The 20,702-nt window shown below is 43.0% G+C and overlaps 2 protein-coding genes across 4 annotated transcripts in view; one reads left to right on the top strand and one right to left on the bottom strand.

Moving 5' to 3' along the window:
• Window positions 1-16,007, bottom strand: part of POLH (DNA polymerase eta) — a 42,466-nt gene extending 26,459 nt beyond the window's left edge. The window contains exons 1-4 of one of the 3 annotated variants that reach the window (XM_034962157.3): window positions 15,588-16,007; window positions 11,591-11,731; window positions 10,903-11,037; window positions 6,544-6,761 (exon numbers count right to left, since the gene is read on the bottom strand). In XM_034962157.3, the coding sequence (XP_034818048.1) occupies window positions 6,544-6,761; window positions 10,903-11,037; window positions 11,591-11,727 (490 nt within the window). In that variant the 5' untranslated portion in view covers window positions 11,728-11,731; window positions 15,588-16,007. Of the gene's footprint in view, window positions 1-6,543; window positions 6,762-10,902; window positions 11,038-11,590; window positions 11,732-15,587 lie in introns of those variants that run through there. The other 2 variants (XM_063604910.1, XM_034962159.3) reach the window with 2 other exon arrangements.
• Window positions 16,008-16,136: 129 nt separating this feature from the next.
• XPO5 (exportin 5) overlaps window positions 16,137-20,702 on the top strand; it is a 53,561-nt gene continuing 48,995 nt past the window's right edge. Inside the window, exons 1-3 of the mRNA XM_008958744.4 lie at window positions 16,137-16,269; window positions 18,461-18,582; window positions 19,484-19,556. Of these exons, the coding sequence (XP_008956992.2) occupies window positions 16,165-16,269; window positions 18,461-18,582; window positions 19,484-19,556 (300 nt within the window). The 5' untranslated portion in view covers window positions 16,137-16,164. The remainder of the gene's footprint in view (window positions 16,270-18,460; window positions 18,583-19,483; window positions 19,557-20,702) is intronic.

The following is a 20,702-nucleotide window of genomic DNA, read 5'->3' as shown; positions in this document are numbered from 1 at the left end:
ATCTTTTCTCTAGTTGATAAGAAAAATCTATAAAATTTTGGTTTTTCTTCAATACCATGAAATGGACTACAGGAAATACTTCAGGTAGTTCTGGTGTTAAATGCCCATGAAAGCTGAGAAAAAACTTTTCTTTCTTTCTTTTTTTTTTTTTTTTTTTTGAGACAGAGTCTCACTCTGTTGCTAGGCTGGAGTACAGTGGCGCAATCTCAGCTCACTGCAACCTCTGCCTCCTGGGTTCAAGTAATTCTCCTGCCTTACCCTCCCGAAAAGCTAGGATTATAGGCATGCGCCACCACACCCAGCTAATTTTTGTATTTTTAGTAGAGACAGGGTCTCACCATGTTGGCCAGGATGGTCTCAATCTCATGACGTCATGATTCGCTCGCCCTGGCCTCTCAAAGTGCTAGGATTACAGGCGTGAGCCACTGTGCCCAGCCAAGAGTTTTTCTTGTTGAATTATCTTGGCACCTTTGTGGAAATGAATTGCCACCACACACACCCCAGCCTGAAAAGTGGGGATCTACTTGTATACTTTCTATTCTATACCATTGATCTACGTATTTTCTCACACCAATACCAAACTTCCCTAGTTACAAATTTATAGTTAAATCTTGAAATCAGGTAGTATGTCTTCCAACTTAGTTCTTTTTCAAAGTTGTTTGGCTACTCCACATTCTTTGCATTTCCATACAAATTTTAGAATCAGTTTGTCAATTTCTGTGGGATTTTGGAAGGGATTGCAATGAATCTGTACGTCAATTTGGGGAGAATTGAGCACTAGTAAGATTTAGTCTTCTGATACATGAGGATAGTATAATCTTTCCATTGAATTTTATAATCTTTAATAATTATTATATGATCATTATAAGATAAAGCCAGACACAGTGGCACATGCCGATAGTTCCAGCTACTTGGAAGGCTCAAGTGGGAGGATCACTTGAGCATGAGTTCACGGGTAACATGGGCAACACAGTGAGACCCCATCTCAAAAATAATCATTATAAAACTGTTTTGTAAGGCCAGGTGCGGTGGCTCACGCCTATAATCCTGGCACTTTGGGACGCTGAAGTGGGAAAATTGCTTGAGGCCAGGAACTCATCAAGACCAGCCTGGGCAACATAGTGAGACCATGTCTCTGTGTTTTAAAATAATAAAGAAATGAATTAAGAGAAAACAAAGGGAAAAGAAAAGGTCCTTAGCTAACAAACCAGTTACAAAATGGCAATGATGGGAAAGTTTCACCTTGACAATTTCTGAGAAGTACTTTAAGTAAATCTTACTACTTAAACTTTACACACAAATAACTATTTTAGAAAATACAAGGCCGGGCGTGGTGGCTGACGCCTGTAATCCCAGCACTTTGGGAGACCAAGGCGGGCAGATCACGAGGTCAGGAGATCGAGACCATGCTGGCTAACACGGTGAAACCCCGTCTCTACTAAAAAAAATACAAAAAAATTAGCCGGGCGTGGTGGCGGGCAACAGTAGTCCCAGCTACTCGGGAGGCTGAGGCAGGAGAATGGCGTGAACCCAGGAGGTGGAGATTGCAGTGAGCCGAGATTGCGCCACTGCACTCCAGCCTGGGAGAGAGAGCGAGAAAGAGACTCCCTCTCTGAAAAAAAAAAAAAAAAAAGAAGATACAAAGCTGCAAATGCAGGAAGGCTGAGCACGATTGCTAGCTCTTATAGGAGGCAAGATGGAAAAGTTGATGGAAAGCTCAGTATCAAGGTATTACAAATACCTCGCCTCTTTTCTTAGATTTGAAATATATTGTATCCATGAAAAATGATTTCTGGAAGGTTATATCCACTTAGATCAGCTAATTTCTGTTATCAGGTTTTTGTGGTTGCACACATCAAAGACTCAGGAATATGATATGAAATATTTCCTAGACATTGCACTCTTCTGAACATTACATATAATAAGATGCTGGCACTGCATCTGGGAGCTTAATATTTAAGTTGGACACACTAATGCAACAGACACAAGACATACAGAAATAGACCTCTCTATAAACATGGGCATTTTTAATAAAAAAATGTACATAGGTAAGAAAAGTAAGTGTAGAAGAAAGAGGAACACGTCCATCTGAGTTAACATTCAACTACCAAGGAAGGTATATACCATCTTCAGCCAGAGATAATAGAATGCTTCAACAATGCTCTGCAGCAAAAACTAGAACTAGTCTTAATGTGTAAGACTAGTTCTAATTCTGAGGTATGTGGATTTCAGAGGGTTTGTGAATCTCCTGAAAACTGCATGCAAAATTGTCTTATGTATAGATACAAATTTTTCGGAGGCAAGCAAGGGTCTATAGCTTTCAACAAATTTTTAAGAGTATGTAATTCTCAAATAAACTTTAAAGAGCCACAAATTCAAGGCATTATAAAACCAATTCCAAATATTAAAAAAAAAAAAAATCAGGCTGGGTGCGGTGGCTCATGCCTGTAATCCCAGCACTTTGGGAGGCCAAGGCAGATGGACAACTTGATGCCAGGAGTTTGAGACCAGCCTGACCAACATGGCGAAACCCTATCTCTACTAAAAATACAAAACTTAGCCAGCATGGTGGCATATGCCTATAATCCCAGCTACTCAGGAGGTTGAGGCATGAGGATCACTTGAACCCTGGAGGCGGAGGCTGCAGTGTGCCAAGATCTCACAACTGCATTCCAGCCTGGGTGACACCAAAAAAATCAGTGTTGCATATGGAAACTAAAAAAAAAGAAAGTTATGTAATAAGATGTGGTACAGAAAGGTAAGACCAAAGAACACCTTTCTTATTATGATAATTACATTTCTGACTCTGGTCCCAGAATAATAAAATATCAAATATCAAAAGCTTATGTACCATGATTTTGCTTCCTCTATAAGTGGCACATCTTTATTGTCCATTATATTTTGTCCAAAGAACTAAAGGATCTGCAGCCTCTAGCTTGACATACTTTGCATTATCAGGATCAGAAAATAAAATAATTCCTTAAGTCACAAGCTTCCCTGGGCAGTTTTACTACTACCCTTCTGCACAACACATTAAAGGCATTTTATGCAATTGTTCAGCAGCAAAAGCAAAGTTTACATGTTACATCTTTTTTTTTTTTCTTTTTTTGTTTGAGACAGAGTCTTGCTCTGTCGCCACCCAGGCTGGAGTACAGTGGCGCGATCTCGGCTCACTGCATCCTCCGCCTCCTGGACTCAAGTGATTCTCCTGTCTCAGCCTCCCAAGTAGCTGGGATTACAGGCACCTGCCACTGCGCCCGGCTAATTTTTGTATTTTTAGTAGAGATGGGGTTTTGCCATGTTGGCCAGACTGATCTTGAACTCCTGACCTCAGGTGATTCACCCGCCTTGGCCTCCCAAAGTGCTGGGATTACAGGTGTGAGCCACCACACCCAGCCAAAACATGAAACATGCAGAATTATTTGCTCTGGGGGGATACAACTGAATTCCACTTTCATAATATTCAATTAAAAAAAAGACCTCATTCTGGCAGAGGTTACAATGAGCCGAGATTGCGCCACTGCACTCCAGCCTGGGTGACAGAGTGGCTCTGTCTCAAAGAAAAACAAAAACCAAAACAAAAAAAACCCCCTCATTCTTATGCAAATTCTTAGACCTGGAATCTAGGACTATCATAATCTAACGTTATCACAAAAGCAAGTTTTTTTTTTTTTTTTTTAAGATGGAGTCTTGCTCTGTTGCCGAGGCTGGAGTGCAGTGGTACGATCTCAGCTCACTGCAACCTCCTCCTTCCGGGTTTAAGGAATTTTCTGCTTCAGCCTCCAGAATAGCTGGGATTACAGGCACATGCCACCACGCCCAGCTAGTTTTTTTGTATTTTCGGTAAAGACGAAGTTTCACCATCTTGGCCAGGCTGGTCTTGAACTCCTGACCTCATGATCTACCCGCCTCGGCCTCCCAAAGTGCTTGGATTACAGGTGTGAGCCACCGCGCCCAGCCACAAAAGCAAGTTTTTATTGTCCTAATTCTATTCAAATCTAAGAAAAAAAAATTAACCTTCAAGTACATGTTATTAAAACACTTCATACAGATTATATCATAATTTTTTTTAGATAAAGTAAATAAAAATGAATTTATTTAAAAAACCCATTTATCATTTCCCAACACATCAATAATCAGTAGAAAATGAAAAAAATATATAAAAGCCTGGGCAACATAGTGAGACCCTGTCTCTACAAAAAATTTAAAAATTAGCCAGGCATGATGGCACATACTTGTAGTTCTAGCTACTCTGGAGGCTGAGGTGGGAGGATTGTTTGAGCCCAGGAGTTCAAGGCTGCAGTGAGCCATAATTACACACCTGTGAATAGCGACTGATAGCCACTGCACTCCAGCCTGGGCAACATAGTGAGACTTCCATCTCAAAAAAAAAAAAAAAAGACAAGGAACTAATAATTAGGATAGGATATACAAGGAACTCTTGCAAATCAAAAAATAAATAATTTTACCATTTTTCCATGGAAAAATGGGCAAAGATTATAAATAAGTAAATCACAGAAGCAGAAACTCAGCTGGCTTACAAGTGTATGAAGAGATCTTCAATCTCAATTAGTGATCAGAGAAATGTAAATTAAAGCAAAACAAACAAACATTATATTGGCAAATATTTTTAAACATTAGATGATACCAGTTGTTGTTGAGAATATGGGGGAAACAGGAACTTTTATGTACTGCTAGGGGGAATGTAAACTGTTAGAGCAGGACATTAGAAGCAACCAATGAATTTGTCACTAGGGGAAAATGGTCTGTAACCATGGTGGATCCATATCATGGATTACGCTGCAAGTAACAGCCATCGAAGCCATCAATTACAAATAAATACAGCCACATGGACACATCTCTAAGGTCATTACTGAAGGAAAATTAAGAAAAAGAATGAAGGCTGGGCACGGTGGCTCACGCCTGTAATCCCAGCACTTTGGGAGGCCGAGGCGGGCGGATCACAAGGTCAGGAGATCGAGACCATCTTGGCTAACACGGTGAAACCCTGTCTCTACTAAAAATACAAAAAAATTAGCCGGGCACGGTGGTGGGCGCCTGTAATCCCAGCTACTCAGGAGGCTGAGGCAGGAGAATGGTGTGAACCCGGGAGGCGGAGCTTGCAGTGAGCCGAGATAGCGCCACTGCAGTCCGGCCTGGGCAAAGAGTGAGACTCCGTCTCAAAAAAAAAAAAAAAAGAAAAAGAATGAGATCTATAATAGCACAAAATCATCTTGTAATTAAAAAGCACATAGACAAAGCAATACTGAGTAACTTATAAAGATATAGGCCAGGTACAGTGGCTTACACCTGTAATGCCAGCACTTTGGGAGGCCAAGGCAGGTGGATCATTTGAGGTCAGGAGTTCGAGACCTGCCTGGCCAACATGGTGAAACCCCATCTCTACTAAAAATACAAAAATTAGCAGCGTGTGGTGGATACATGCCTGTAATCCCAGCTACTTGGGAGGCTGGGGCAGGAGAACTGCTTGAACCCTGGAGGCGGAGGTTGCAGTGAGCTGAGATCATGCCACTGCACTCCAGCCAGGGCGACAGAGTGACGCTCCATCTCAAAATAAAGAAATAAAGAAATGAAATGAAATGAAAAGGAAAGAAAGAAAGAAAGGGAAAGAAAGAAAAGAAAGGAAGGGAGGAAGGAAGGAAAGAAGGAAGGAAGGAAGGAAAGACAGACATCTAAGATATATCAAATGTATCAGTGGGTACAAGAGGGTAGGTGCGGTACAGAGGGAGTGGGAAAATCACTATAAAGGGTAAAAGTAGCAAAATACAATGAGAGGGGCCTTGTGCAGCCCATATGTAATAATGTGCTAAGAAGTGATTAGAAATTTTGAATCACTCAACTCCCTATACCTGAGGTCCCCCTTTAAAAAGCTCACCCTTCTTATATATGAAGAAACCAAGACACTAAGTTATAATAATATAAATTAAGCTACCAATGACAAAGTGCTCAGTCAGCCTTCTATTGATTTTTTTGTTTTTTGAGACAGAGTCTCCCTCTGTAGCCCAGGCTGGAGTGCAGTGGCGAGATCTCGGCTCACCTCAATCTCCACCTCCTGGGTCCTGGTTCAAGCAAATCTCCTGCCTCAGCCTCCCAAGTAGCTGGGATTACAGGCACGCGCCACCATGCCCAGCTAATTTTTGTATTTTTAGTAGAGATGGGGTTTCACCATGCTGGCCAGGTTGGTCTTGAACTCCTGACCTCATGATCCACCCACCTCGGCCTCCCAAAGTGCTGGGATTAGAAGCGTGAACCACCGCGCCAGGTCTCTGCCTTCTATTGATAACACTAACCTGCCCTAGTTATATCTAAAGAGAAATGTACTTTCATACAGATTTCACAGCTTCTCAACAGCCATATACCTGGAAAGATAAGAAAATTTGTATATCCTTCCATGTGAGTCCTTGTGATTCATTCAGGCTGTAGTTTAAGTTTCCTTTCAATTATTCCAAGGAGAATCAGCATGACCAAGCAAAGCAGGTTCCAAAGGCAGGAAGCAGAAGCAGTATGATGCTATGGAAGTACCTTTCTGAACAGTCTCTTCTGCCGTTGTAGGGCCTTGGGGCAACCCTTCAATGTAAGTGCTTGGCAACAAGTCTGCCGAGATAGGCTGACCTTGTAGCTTTTGTAGTCTCTCTTGTACAGCACTGGTCAGATCTACGTAAGCCTCATCAATGCTGGCACGTTCAATCACAGCAAAACGAGACATTATCTCCATCACTTCAACACTGGCTTCCCGGTACCTAAGAAGTATAAGGATCATTCATGCAGGCAATAAACAGAGGCAACCTTGAGATTGTCTGCTCCACTCCCATCCTGCCATAATGAACAATAATACACGTAATCAAGAGACATGTGGCTTAACAGAGACTAGACAATAGTAACTGAAAGGGTCAATCGGCAGGCAGATGGTCAATAATAGAAGCATGGAAAAGGAAGAATCACGGAGGCAAACATTTTTAGCACAATGCCAGAACTACCAAGGCAGAAAGCATTCAGACTATGAACACGTCTATATGACAAGGAACTCTCTAAAAAATAAAGAAATGCCTCAAATTTGTGTATTACTATGATCACCTATTCCTTTTATTTTCATATATCCACCAAGAAATCTTCTGCTTCTAATTTTGTCTTCAAAAAAAGGGTAATTTACATGCAACACTGCACTGATCAGTGAACCAGAGTATATGGTCTTCCCCAGGATAGTATTTCTCACCATAAATTAACAAACTGGCATATGGATTTTATACTTCAGTCAACGGTGAGTTTGGTTAACATGTGAACTGGTCATCACCACATACACACACATGCCTTAACCAACCATTTACGGATATACTAATATTCAAATGATCAAGTTGAAGATAAGCAACTAGAATGTGGTGATGTGTCTGGGCAGGCAGACAACCTTCCTCAGGGTATACATACCAATCTCATCGTATGTCTTCTATTCAAACTTTAATAAGCAGCTCTTCTGGCTCTATACCTAGTTTTCTATGACAATATACAGATATTTTCTTTTTTTTCTTGTTTTTCGAGATGAAGTCTCGCTCTTGTCTCCCAGGCTGGAGTGCAATAGTGGCATCTCGCCTCACTGCAACCTCCACCTCCCGGGTTCAAGCGATTCTCCTGCCTCAGCCTCCCAAGTAGCTGGGATTACAGGCGCCTGCCACCACGCCTGGTGAATTTTTTTGTATTTTTAGTAGAGACAGGGTTTCACCATGTTGGCCAGGCTGATCTCGAATTCCTGACCTCAGGTGATCCACCCACCTCGGCCTCCCCAACTGCTGGGATTACCGGCGTGAGCCACCACATCCGGCCAATATACAGATATTTGCTTTCCTTTGGTTTGGACCTGCTTTGTAGTGTCCAGTTCTTTGTTCCTATTGACTTTATATTTACCATAAAAATGAAAACATCGGTACCTCTTCACCATGACACCCATAAAAACTAATATAATTATTGTTCTAAAACACTCTCAAATTAGAGAATTAGAGAAATACTTGACTTTTTTTTTTTTTAAATCATTATTTGAACTAGGAAGAGGATAGGCCTCAAAGAAAATGAAGAGCAAGATCGGGCGCAGCAGTTCACACCTGTAATCCCAGCACTTTGGGAGGCAGAGGTGGGTGGATCACCTGAGGTCAGGAGTTCGAGACCAGCCTGACCAACATGGAGAAACCCCATTTCTACTAAAAATATAAAATTAGCCAGCACGGTGGCACATGACTGTAATCCCAGCTACTCGGGAGGCTGAGGCAGGAGAATCACTTGAATCCAAGAGGTGGAGGTTGTGGTGAGCCGAGATTGCACCATTGCTCCCTAGCCTGGGCAACAAGAGTGAAACTCCATCCCCTACCCACAAAAAAAAAAAAAAAAAAAAAAAAAAAGAAAAGAAAGAGCAATATACTCACACACACAGCCAGAAAAGGATACTTATAATATTGTGAAATATATATTCGGTCTTCATCCCACTTTCCTGGCATACAACTCCAAAAATCCTTGGAATCACCCAAGTTTTGTCTTTTTGTATGCTAATGTTAACTAATAGCTTCAGGATAGGGCAGGTCACCAAAAAGACCACGGCATAATTAGAGGGTTGGGACTTTTGGCCCCACCCCCTCAACTTCTGGGGAGGGGAGAGGAAGAGAGATACTGCAGGTCAAGTTGATTACCCACAGCCAATGGTTCAATGAGTCATGAGTACATAATGGAGCCTCCCTAAAAACCCAAGAGGACAGGGTCCGGAGAGGTTCCAAATAGCTGTAATAGTAGAGATTCCTGGAGGGTGGCTCACCCAGGGAGGGCATGAAAGCTCCGCACCCCTTCTCACATGCCTTGCTCTATATATCTCCTCATCTTCATCTTCTTTTTGACAGGATCTCACTGTTGCCCAGGCTGCACGCAGTGGTTTGATCATGACTCTCTGCAACCACAATCTCCTGGGCTCAAGCGACCCTCCCACCTCAGCTTCCTGAGTAGCTGGAACTAGAGCTGCACAACACCATGTCTAGCTAAATTTTTTTGTTTTTGTTTTTGTTTTAATTTTGGTAGAGACGAGGTCTTACTATGTTGCCCAGGCTGGTCTCAAACTTCTGAGCTCAAGCAATCCTCCTGTCTCAGCCTCCCAAAGTGCTAGGATTACAGGCGTGAGCCACCATGCCCAACCTATCTGTATCCTTCGTAATATCCCTTATAATAAACATAAGTAAGTGTTCTCCTGAGTTCTGTGAGTCGCTTCAGCAAATTAATCAAATCCGAAGAGGGGGTTGCAGGAACCCCAACTTAAAGCCAGCTGTTCAGACGTTCTAAAGGCCTGGACTTGTGATGGAAAGGAAGGAGGGGGTGTTCTTGTGGTATTGAGCCCTCAACATGTGGAATCTGATGCCATCTCCAGGTAGACAGTGTTGGAATTGACTGGGAGGACATGCAGCTGGTGTCTGCTGATTGGTGTGTGGGGAAATACTTCCACACCTTTGGTCACAGATGTCTTCTGTGTTGATTGTTCTTGTGGTGTGAGAGGAGAGGAAAACCATAGTTTGAGTTTTTCTAAAACAATACTCTATTTCAGTGCTTCCTCACAGCCTCTTGAGCAAAACACTGCAAGGTATTTTTAAGAGTATTTGGAAAACTTAATCTTCAGTCAAGTCTATCTTCTTTTCTAGCAATAATTCCAATGTGGGTCTGTATGCCACTCTACCTTTAGACTTCTAATTCATAGAATTAGAATTAGAATTCAGAAGTATGTCAGGTCCTAAGTCAAAGCATGATTCCTATACCACAACACATAGTATAGTGTACCTTGAGAACATAGATACTAGAATCTTAAAAAACAGATGTGAATCCTCAGTCTTTCACTTAGCTGTCTGAACTTTTCTCTTTCTTGAGACAGGGTCTCACTCTGTCACCCAGACCGGAGTGCAGTGGTGTGATCTGGGCCCACTGCAACCTCTGCCTCCCAGGCTCAAGCAATCCTCTCAACTCAAGCTTCCCGAGTAGCCGGGACTGCAAGTGTGTGCCACCATGCCTGGCTAATTTTTGTATTTTCTGTTAGAGATGGGGTTTCCCCATGTTGCCCAGGCTGGCCCCTATGTTGCCCAGGCTGGTCTCCTGGACTCAAGTGATCAGCCCGCCTCAGCCTCCCTAAATGCTAGGATTACAGGCATGAGCCACCACCCCTAGCCTAACTTAAATTATTTAATTTCTCTGAACTTGATTCATTATCTCCGAAGGGGGAGTAATATTAGTACCTACCTTATAACAATGTCAGACTTAATAGAGATATTGCCTATAGAGAGCTTAACACTGTGCCTGGCATGTGATAATATGTTTAATACATATTAGCTGTTAGGATTAAAGGCTGGGGTTTGTGCCTACCTCTGACTTAGCTATGCTGATTCATATCCCCCATTCCAAGGTGAAACTTCTAATATTTGCGGAGAGATAGCTTAATCTAAAAACAGAGAAATCTCCCTTGATATTGTTCAATTATAGCAACTAATTCCTGATATTGTACTACAATGTCAGTTTGACTCAGCCTTTCCTGGAAAAATTCTCAGTTTCACAGTCAGTTTTTCAAATACTTTAGATTTTTGGATGGAGAACATGGGAATTGGTATTAAGTCTGAATTTAACAACCAATTTTGAACAATTAAGGAACTGAATAGATATCAAAGGCAGCAACTCTTACATGGTATAATGGTTTTGAACTGTCCCCAAAACACAATATTAAAATCTGTTTTTCATTTCACAGAGACAAGATGGCTAACCAAGAAGAATTTTTTCAGGTGTTATTTACATGGAACAAATTCAAAACACCAGTCCCTAGCCTCATGGAGTATTATTTTCGACTCCTTTATGTCTCCTTAAATAATGTTTTTTTCTTACTTGGTGAGGTTAGCTTTCCCACGGGACTCACGAACTTGTGCCAGTAGAAGATCTGGACATAACTTCTTAGCATCATCTGCCCACATACTTCTAGTGACTCCAAATGCACGAGCTTCATAACTCACTGCAATTATTCTAAGGTTAGAAAAAAAAGGAAACAGAAAACATATTATATGATCACAAGCAAAAACAAGTAACATTTAACACAAGTAATCTATAAACATATTAGAAACTTTTTGACCACAGATGCCATCATTCAATCCAAAACAAAGCAGTTCAGAAATCTCAAAAATAGGGCCAGGCACAGCGGCTCATGCTGGCAATTCCTGTACTTTGGGAGGCCAAGGCAGAAGGACTGCTTGAGGCCGGGAGTTCAAGACCTGCTTGGGCAATATAGTGAGCCCTGCCCCCCCAACCAATCCCCATCTCTACCCACCCCCCAAAAAATAAAATCAGCTTGGCATGGTGGGGCGCTCCTGTAGTTCTAACTATTTGGGAGACTGAAGAGGGATGATCACTTGAGCCCAGGTCAAAGCTGCTGTGAGCTGATGGTGCCACTGCACTCTGGATGGGACAACAGAGAAAGGCCCTGTCACCACCACCACCACCACCACCACAACAACAAAGGACCTGCCACAGTGCCACTGTGTTACCATTGAATAGTTGTGACAATAACAATGATACATACCCACCACCCTTCCATGATTTGTACTGTACAACTGCACAAGGTTTATTCCTCAAATGAGGATTTTGCCGCTGCTCCACTTGAACAAAAAAACAGTCCATGTCCACGAGAGCAACCACTCGATCCTGTCCAGTAGCCATTTTTCTGTAACACGACATTTTATGGACAGTTAGAAAAACACCTAATCCAAAATGCTAGGGAAAACTGTAATTCCATTCTTTCACTGATCAGTTACCATGAGCATGGGAGCATGGAAACTAACAAGAATGAAATAGGCATTTAAATATACAGGTTGAGTATCCCTTATCTGAAATGGCTGGGATCCAAAGTGCTTGAGATTTTGCATTTTTTTCAAATTTTGCAATATTTGCATTATAATCACCAGTTAAGCATCCGTAATCCAAAAATCCTAAACCTACAATGCTCTAATGAACATTTCCTTTGAATGCTGTGTTGGTGCAAAAAATTTTTTGGATTTTGGAAGATTTCAAATTTCAGATTAGGGATACCCTGAGTGGAAAAAACAGTTTTTAAGATTCTTTCACTCAACAACAATCAATAAGGTAGACTTCTGTGACCAAATGTGTGAGGATTTCTCCCCACCAACAAACAAGCAATCAATTCTGCAGCAGACACCAAGTGGGTATCCTCCAATTCGAGTCTGACATTATCTACCTGGAGAAAGCGTCAGATCTCACAGGTTGATGGCTCAGTCCCACAAGACTGCCCCCTACTTCTGATGCCAATCACAAGCCACAGGTTGTTTTACCTGTGCTTCTAACTGACTGGATATAAATTGGGAATCTCATGGGCCCCTCTTTGGGTTCAGTTAATTTGCCAGAGTGGCTCACAGAACTCAGGTAATCAAATTTACTAGTTTATTATAAAGGATATACAGATGAAGAGATACACATGGCAAGGCATGCCCTCCCTGGGAACACCACTCTCCAGGAACTTCCTTTTGCTCCTATCCAGCAGCTCTTCGAACCCTCTCCTCTTGGGCCTTTTATGGAGACTTCATTGGATAGCCATGACTGACATCCGTGTAGAAATGCGACTGGACAAAAAAGATATGATCTAATACTAATAGACTGGGGAAACCCAGCAAGGCCTGTCCAGATTCTTCCTGGCCTCTCTGGGTAGCATTCCTTTCTCCAGGGTATGGGGTAGGAACTCTTCTGAAATGAAAGTCTTATGACCCATAATCAGAAAGGCAGGGGAAGATTAGAGTCCTGCTTTGGGCAGGTGAAAGGAGGGCAGAAGGCCAGAGAGAGATTCTGTTTTCTGAGGCTTGCTTCAAGAGCTCCAACATTATAACGAAAGCTAGGGGAGTTATGAGCTAGGAACCGTGGACAAAAACTAACATACATATATCACAATATCACAGATACTCAACCTGTACTGCTGGCATAAGAATAAATTAGTACAATTTTATGAAGGCAATAGGTATTAAAAGCTTTAAAAATACTTATCCTTAAAAGAACTAACCACAAAATACAAACATAGCCAATTGGCACATAAAAATAGGCTCACCATCATTAGTCATGGAGAAATGGAAATTAAAATGCACATCACCAGGGGAAGAGAACCAATACGGAATCAGTTGACAGACAAATCTCAAGTATAAATTCAGAGAAAAGAGAAGGAGAAAATAATATATAACATCATAGCATTCATGAAAAATGTCAACCTTTTACTCTAAAATACTTTTAGACTTACAGAAAATTGCAAAAATGGTAGAGTTCTCCTACTCCCAGTTTCCTGATGTTAACATCTTACTTAACACAATTATCAAAATTTAAAAATGAACATTGGCATATTATTAACTACATACTTTACTGTACCCCAATCTGTGGCATTTCCTCGGTTGTTCCTTGTTTTTCATGACCATGACACTGTTTTTTTTTTTTGAGACAAAGTCTCGCTCTTGTCCCCCCGCCAGGCTGCTTTAAATACTACTGATATTTGACTTCCACAACTATATATACTAACTTAATTGGTATGGGTATGACCTGGGCATGAGTTTTTTGTTGTTGTTGTTGTTGTTTTTGAGTTAGAGTTTCGTTCTCGTTGCGCAGGCTGGAGTGCAATGGCACAGTCTCGGCTCACTGCAACCTACGCCTCCCGGGTTCAAGCGATTCTCCTGCCTCAGCCTCCTGAGTAGCTGGGGTTACAGGCGCACACCACCACGCCCGGCTAATTTTTGTATTTCGAGTAGAGACTGGGTTTCACCATGTTGGCCAGGCTAGTCTCTAACTCCTGACCTTAGGTGATCCACCCACCTCGGCCTCTCAAAGTGCTGGGATTACAGGCGTGAGCCACCGCGCTCGGCCTAGCATGGGGATTTTTTTTTTTTCTAGACAGAGTCTCCGTCTGTCACCCAGGCTGGAGTGCAGTGGTGAGATCTCAGCTCACTGCAACCTCCATCTCCCGGTTTCAAGTGATTCCTCTGCCTCATCCCCATTAGCTGGGACTACAGGCGCGTGCCATCCCGCCCGGCTAATTTTTTGTATTTTTAGTAGAGACGGGGTTTCACCGTGTTAGCCAGGATGGTCTCGATCTCCTGACCTCGTGATCCGCCCGCCTCGGCCTCCCAAAGTGCTGGGATTACAGGCGTGTGCCACCGCGCCAGGCCGGGGATTTTTAAAAGCTCTCCAGGTAATTCCAATATGCAGCAGTTTGGGAGCCAAGACCTAAATAAGACAATCGAAACACCAGCAATCCATGATTTAAATACGAGAAACACAGGTTATACAGTTGAGTGAGCACCCAACTGTATTCTAAAAAAAGTTTTTCAAAAACTAACATTCACCTTGAAAAAAAAAAACTTGTCTTACAACTGCAAAGCAGGAAGGTGAGTGGAAAGAAAAACAATTAAAATCAGAGCAGTCAAAGCATTAATTCCTTATAAATTCCAATCGACCACGCCTAAAACAGGCAGAATGTGATACTTTAAACATTTACAAGTTAAAACTATAACATGCCAGAAATCTCTCTACTTTGAAGTGGCTTTTCAGTAGTACTGGAACAGACTGAGCCAACAAATAGTATTGTAACACAAAAAAACACAGGCTAAGCACCATATTAGATCCAAATACCAGAAGTGGAGCAAGAATAGGAAGCAGTGATTTATGTTCAGCACACAATTTACTAAGCACACAATCACAAAAACAGACATGCAGACTTTAACAGATAATAAAGCTGTTGAGGTTTTCCGTTTATGTATTTACTGGAGAAAGCAAGAGCTTTATTTATTTATTTTTGAGACGGAGTTTCGCTCTGTCGCCCAGGCTGGAGTGCAAAGGCGCGATCTCGGCTCACTGAACCTCCGCCTCCCGGGTTCAAGCGATTCTCCCACCTCAGCCTCCCGAGTAGCTGGGATTACAGGCGCGCGCCGCCACGCCTGTATAAAAATACTAAAAATGCAAACATAATTTTTGTATTTTTAGTAGAGACGGGGTTTCACTATGTTGGTGAGGCTGGTCTCGAACTCCTGACCTCAGGTGATCCGCCCGCCTCCGCCTCCCAAAGTGCTGGGATTACAGGCGTGAGCCACCGCGCCCGGCCAAGAGCTTTATAAAGATGGAAAATGAAGAAGACTTTCTGCCCAAGCCATGCTTTTGGATAAGGATTACACTACTTTGAAACCTTATACATAGCACTTGGCCAATTATCAAAACTGCACAAACCTTCACTGATTGCAATTATTCCCTTTAAACATCTCGAGTTACCCCAATCCGCACAAAACAAGTTTAGTGCCCACCAGGTAATAATACATCCAGGAAAGTAATTCCAAGAGAGAGGTTTAACAACTACAGGGAAAAACATACTTTTTTCTACAAGAAAAATCTTAGAAGACAGTACCAGGGCCTTATCCCTGTTAGCATGATTTATATTTCACGCAACCTTGGCCCAGTCACTGCTACATTATAAAACCAATAGCCAAGGCAACATAGAAAGTCTGAACACAGTGACAGCGAACGGTTCTAAATTTTCTTACCAAGGTAACAAACACCTGGCAAAACTGCCAGCAGCGGTTGCCGAAAATGCTGGGTTCGGTGCCTACTGGAAGGAAAATGGAAGGGCTCCTGAATATCTTTTCGCCTTTCTGGGAGCGGTCCAGTGAGTTTCGAGCGAGATTTATTCCCTGTGACGACGGAGAAACCGAGAAGGGATCGTAAAGGATCCTGCCCGGGCAACCGTCCCCAGCCGGGATCAGCCGAGAGCGGCGCGCCCAGTAATGAAGCCGCCAGACTGAGGTCTGACAGCTCGCCCGCTGCGAAGGGCCGTTGACGCGGCTGCGCACCGCGGCCCTTCCGCCTCCCGCCCCGCCCACCTAGGCTCAACCTGCACACGGGAGCCGCCACTTCCGCGGGCGCGTGCGCAGTGGCGGGCCGGGCGCGTGCGCAGCGCCGGCTTCTTCCCAGCGCGAGCTGCTGCTAACGCTCCTCCTCCAGCTTCCCACCCCCGCCTGCCCGCCGCGGCCCGGTACCAACGGGTGGTCTCGCCGAGGGAGCTGTCGTGCCTCGTGGTCCCGGGACTGCAGTGGTGTGCGCTCTCGGCGCGTGGCGCTAGGCATGGCGATGGATCAAGTAAACGCGCTGTGCGAGCAGCTGGTGAAAGCGGTGACGGTCATGATGGACCCCAACTCCACCCAGCGCTACCGGCTGGAAGCCCTCAAGGTAGCTGGGGTCCTGGCGTCCTGGGCCGGTCCCGACACCCTCTCCCAGCCCCAGCAGCTCCGGCGCCGCCTGTAACTGGGGTAGTCTCCCGCCCACGCGGCCCCTGGACCTCCTTTCCCAACTCCCCGGGACCTTCCCCTCGCGGCCCTCCGCGCCTCTCCCAAACCGCCGCCTTCTCTACTCGCCGCTCCTGTCCTTTGCCTGGGGCACTCCGGTCCCTATGCTGCTTCTCATCTCGCCGCAGCTTCCCACAGCCCTCTCCTCCCCCTTTCCTCGCTTCTGTGCACTCTTGTCCGCAACACGACCCTCGCCCATTTTCATTCCCCAAGCCCGACATCCCCTCGCCTTCCCGAGACGCACGTGTAGATCCCGCCCCCAACACCAGCTTCGTTCTTTATGATCTCCCCTGCACTAAACGTTTTCCTGCTGGCCCACTCCCCTGGCCCTGACCGAGCTCCAGCCCCTCTGGTACCCTTATGCTTATATCCTTTAACATCTCTCGCTAACTTTCGTTTGTGTCTTGGACATTTTCCGGGGAAATTCTCGCACCCCTACTTCTCCCATGTTTTTGAGTGTAATATTTTTAGGCTATTTTGCGCAAAGATAACTTCTACCACTTACTTTGCATTTTAACAAGGGCACTTTGGTTTCCTGAAAGTAGTTTGCTTGAGACCCGAATGCTCTGCTCTTGGGACTGACTTATGTTGCAGTTTGGGGGTGTTAATACAATTCAAGCTTACTTGCCCATAAAACAACGTGTGTGGGCTGTGAGAAATGGCCATTTAGGAGAAAATACTTGTGCTGTACATTTTTAAAGTGATGTTAACTTCAAAAAAGAGAGTGACCACCACTTGGAGGAAATGTTACAATATGTAGATGTATGCCACAGGGTTTGGAATCAGAAACAATTGGGTTCTATTAGTTTGGTTTTTATTATTAATATTTAAAATAGACACAAAAGTGGAGAGAATACGACAGTGATTCTGCATGTTCCTGTCACCTAAATTCAGCAATTAAAGATTTTACCGCATTTACTTTTTCCACTGCCTATCCTCTCTCCCTGCCTCGAAGGCTTTTAAAAGAAACCCTAGAAATTGTTATTTCACCCCTATGTACGTCAGGGGGATGTCTCTGACAAATAATTTCTTATTCCTTTGTGTCCATTTTTTTCCAACACTAGTAGGGCTACTGTTGGCCGTAGCATGGAAAAAATCTGGAACCATCACGCTGGAAGGAATGTTTATCAGTTCTTTATTCATAATATATATATAATATATACACATAAAATAGAGTGAACACCACTTGGAGGAAATGTTATATATATATAACTTTTATATATTTTATATTTTTATTTTCATATTAAATATATATTTTAAAAGCAACTGTGCTTGGAGATCCACATAATATTGATCTAGGTTTTGCAACTTTAAACATATAGCTTAGGTTGGAGTTTCTTTTTGAGATAGGGTCTCACTCTGGTTGTCCAGGCTGGCGTGCAGTGGTGAGATCTCGGCTCACTTCAGCCTTGCTTTCTCGAGCTCAAGTGATTCTCCTACCACTTCAGCCTCCTGAGTAGCTGGGATTACAGGCACCTGCCACCATGCCCGGCTAATTTTAAAAAATATTTTTAGTGGGCCGGGCGCAGTGGCTCACGCCTGTAATCCCAGCACTTTGGGAGGCCAAGGCAGGTGGGTCACCTGAGGTCAGGAGTTCAAGACCAGCCTGGTCAACATGATGAAACCCTGTTTCTACTAAAAATACAAAAATTAGCTGGGTGTGGTGGCGTGCACTTGTAGTCCCAGCTACTTGGGCTCAGGAGGCCGAGGCAGGAGAACTGCTTGAACCTGGGAGGCAGAGGTTGCAGTGAGCCGAGATCATGCCATTGCACTCCAGCCTGGGCGACAGAGTGAGACTCCGTCTCAAAAAAAAAAAAAAAAAAAAAATATATATATATATATATATATATATATATATATATATATATATATTTAGTAGAGATGGGGTTTCGCCATGTTGCCTAGGCTAGTCTCAAACTCCTAGACTCAAGTAGTCCACCCATCTCAGCCTCCCAGAGTGCTGGGACAGGTGTAAGCCACCGCACCCGGCCCTGGTTGGAGTTTCTTAAGATGAAATTCTTTTAGTCCCTGTTCTCTCAGCCCTCGAAAGGAAACACTAACTTTTCTTCTTTCAGTTTTGTGAAGAGTTTAAAGAAAAGTGTCCTATCTGTGTACCCTGTGGCTTGAGGTTGGCTGAGAAAACACAAATTGCCATCGTCAGACATTTTGGCCTTCAGATCCTGGAACACGTTGTCAAGTAAGGAGCTCTTGGACATTACCACTGAAGTCTGAGAGAACAGATCTTTATATCTTATATAACCTATAGAGATGCTGTTTAGGTGAGTAGAGAAGAGCAATCTCCAAGAAGAGAGGAATGATCCCCTAGATGTTATCAGAACCTCACAGGAGCTCTCATTCAAGATTTAACCTTTCTTTTCTTCAGTTTCTTCATCCATGTAAAGTGTGTGGTACATATTACCCATTCAACAAATATTACCTGCCATTTAGCCAATACTTACTGAGCTCTGACTATATGTCATTAGCCCTCGAAGCCTTTTTAGAGTAATGCAATGTATAGGTCAATGAATCTCTGATTAGGCACTGTGGCTTTCTTTTTTCTCTCTCTCTTTCTGAGTTTGTGTGCCTTCTCTGGGTGGTACATCCAAAGCAGGATTGTATGAGAATAACTGAAAACCCATCCTAACTTGATTGTCCTACCCTCAACACCTATCAGAAGAGGTAGCCTTTAAGACTTAGCCATAGTTTGTCCAGAATTGTTTTGTAAGCCAGCACAGAAAATGACTGATGTCAAAATTGCATTTTCTGAAAAGCAAGTACATTGTTGCAGTTGACCTAGATGTATATTCACTTTTGGCCCATCAACAAAATCATGAGGAAAAGCTGGCGTGTGGTACAAATCTTGTGCGGATTCCAGTTAATGGACCACTGCATATATAAAACCTTTTCCCAAGAATTTTTGTGTTAGTATTTTGGTTAAATGTAGATCATTTTTGCCCATTCATTGACGGGTACAAAATCAAAAGTATAATTTCTTAATGAAATCTCCAGTGTAATCAAATGTAGAAATCCATGCTATTCTCTTGTAAAGACAAGACTTCTAAAGTGGTTCTATTGACTTTATGCATTTTGGTGGTCAGGTTTCGGTGGAACGGCATGTCTCGATTGGAGAAGGTGTATCTGAAGAACAGTGTCATGGAGCTGATTGCAAATGTAAGGAATGGGTGGTTGGGAGACATGTTTCCAAGGTAGTTTAGGCAAAGCGTGACTTCTTCAATAGGGAGTTTGTGTAAAAATTCACTGCTTCTAAATAGGTCAGACAGCACAAGAAATCATAATTCAGGCCAGGCACAGTGACTCACACCTGTAATTCTAGCGCTTTGGGAAGCCAAGGTAAGAGGATCACCTGCATCTAAGAATTCGAGAGCAGCTTGGGCAATGCAGTGAGACCCCATCTCTACCAAAAATGCAAAAATTAGCTGAGCGTGGTGGCGCATGCCTGTGGCCCAGCTACTCAGGAGGCTGAGGTGGGAGGATTGTCTGAGCCCAGGAGGTCCAGACTGCAGCGAGCTGTGATGGTGCCATGGCACTCCAGCCTGTGCAACAGAGCAAGACCCTATCTCAAAAACAAAACAAAACAAAAGCAGAAAGCATAATTCAGCATATGTCTCTTACTAGGTTTAATTAATCATGCTTATGTATTGACTTCTATTTTTTAAATTATAAAGACAGGGCAGAGGGGATTAAATATTTTCAACAAATCAGTAAGATTCTTAGATCTAAATTAGATTGAAACACTATTTTATTTTCTTTTATTCCAAACAACTACTATGTGATACTAATGATGAAAAACATGCAGAATTTTAAGTATGCAGAATGAATTTGTTTCAAGTATTAGAATATGACTTTTTTTTTTTTTTTTTGAGACAGAGTCTCTGTTGCTCCGGCTGGATTGCATTAGCATGATCGTAGCTCACTGCAGCCTCGAACTCCTGGGCTCAAGTGATCTTCTCACCTTAGCCTCCCAAGTAGCTGGGATTATAGGCATGTGGTACCATGCCCAGCTAATTTTGTTTTTGGTTTTTAGAGAGACAGGGTCTCACTGTGTTTCCCAGGCTAGTCTGGCCTCAAGCAATCCTCCCACCTTGGCTTTCCAAAATGCTGAGATTACAGGTGTGATGACTGGATGACTGTCTCTTTAAACACAAAACAGAATATGACTTTAAACATGTTCAAAATTGTAGCCTTTTTTCTTTCTTGTTTTTTTTTAAATAACAGACATGAGAGATGGGATCTTCTAATACTTCTGCGTCTTCTAGTGTTAGAACTATTGGTAAAATATTCATTTGCCCCTTCATA

The sequence above is a fragment of the Pan paniscus genome, chromosome 5, assembly GCF_029289425.2.
Source record: "Pan paniscus chromosome 5, NHGRI_mPanPan1-v2.0_pri, whole genome shotgun sequence".
In the NCBI taxonomy this organism is placed as follows: domain Eukaryota; kingdom Metazoa; phylum Chordata; class Mammalia; order Primates; family Hominidae; genus Pan; species Pan paniscus.
The sequence above is the reverse complement of the archived record's forward strand: the minus strand, read 5'-3'. Positions and strand labels throughout refer to the sequence as shown.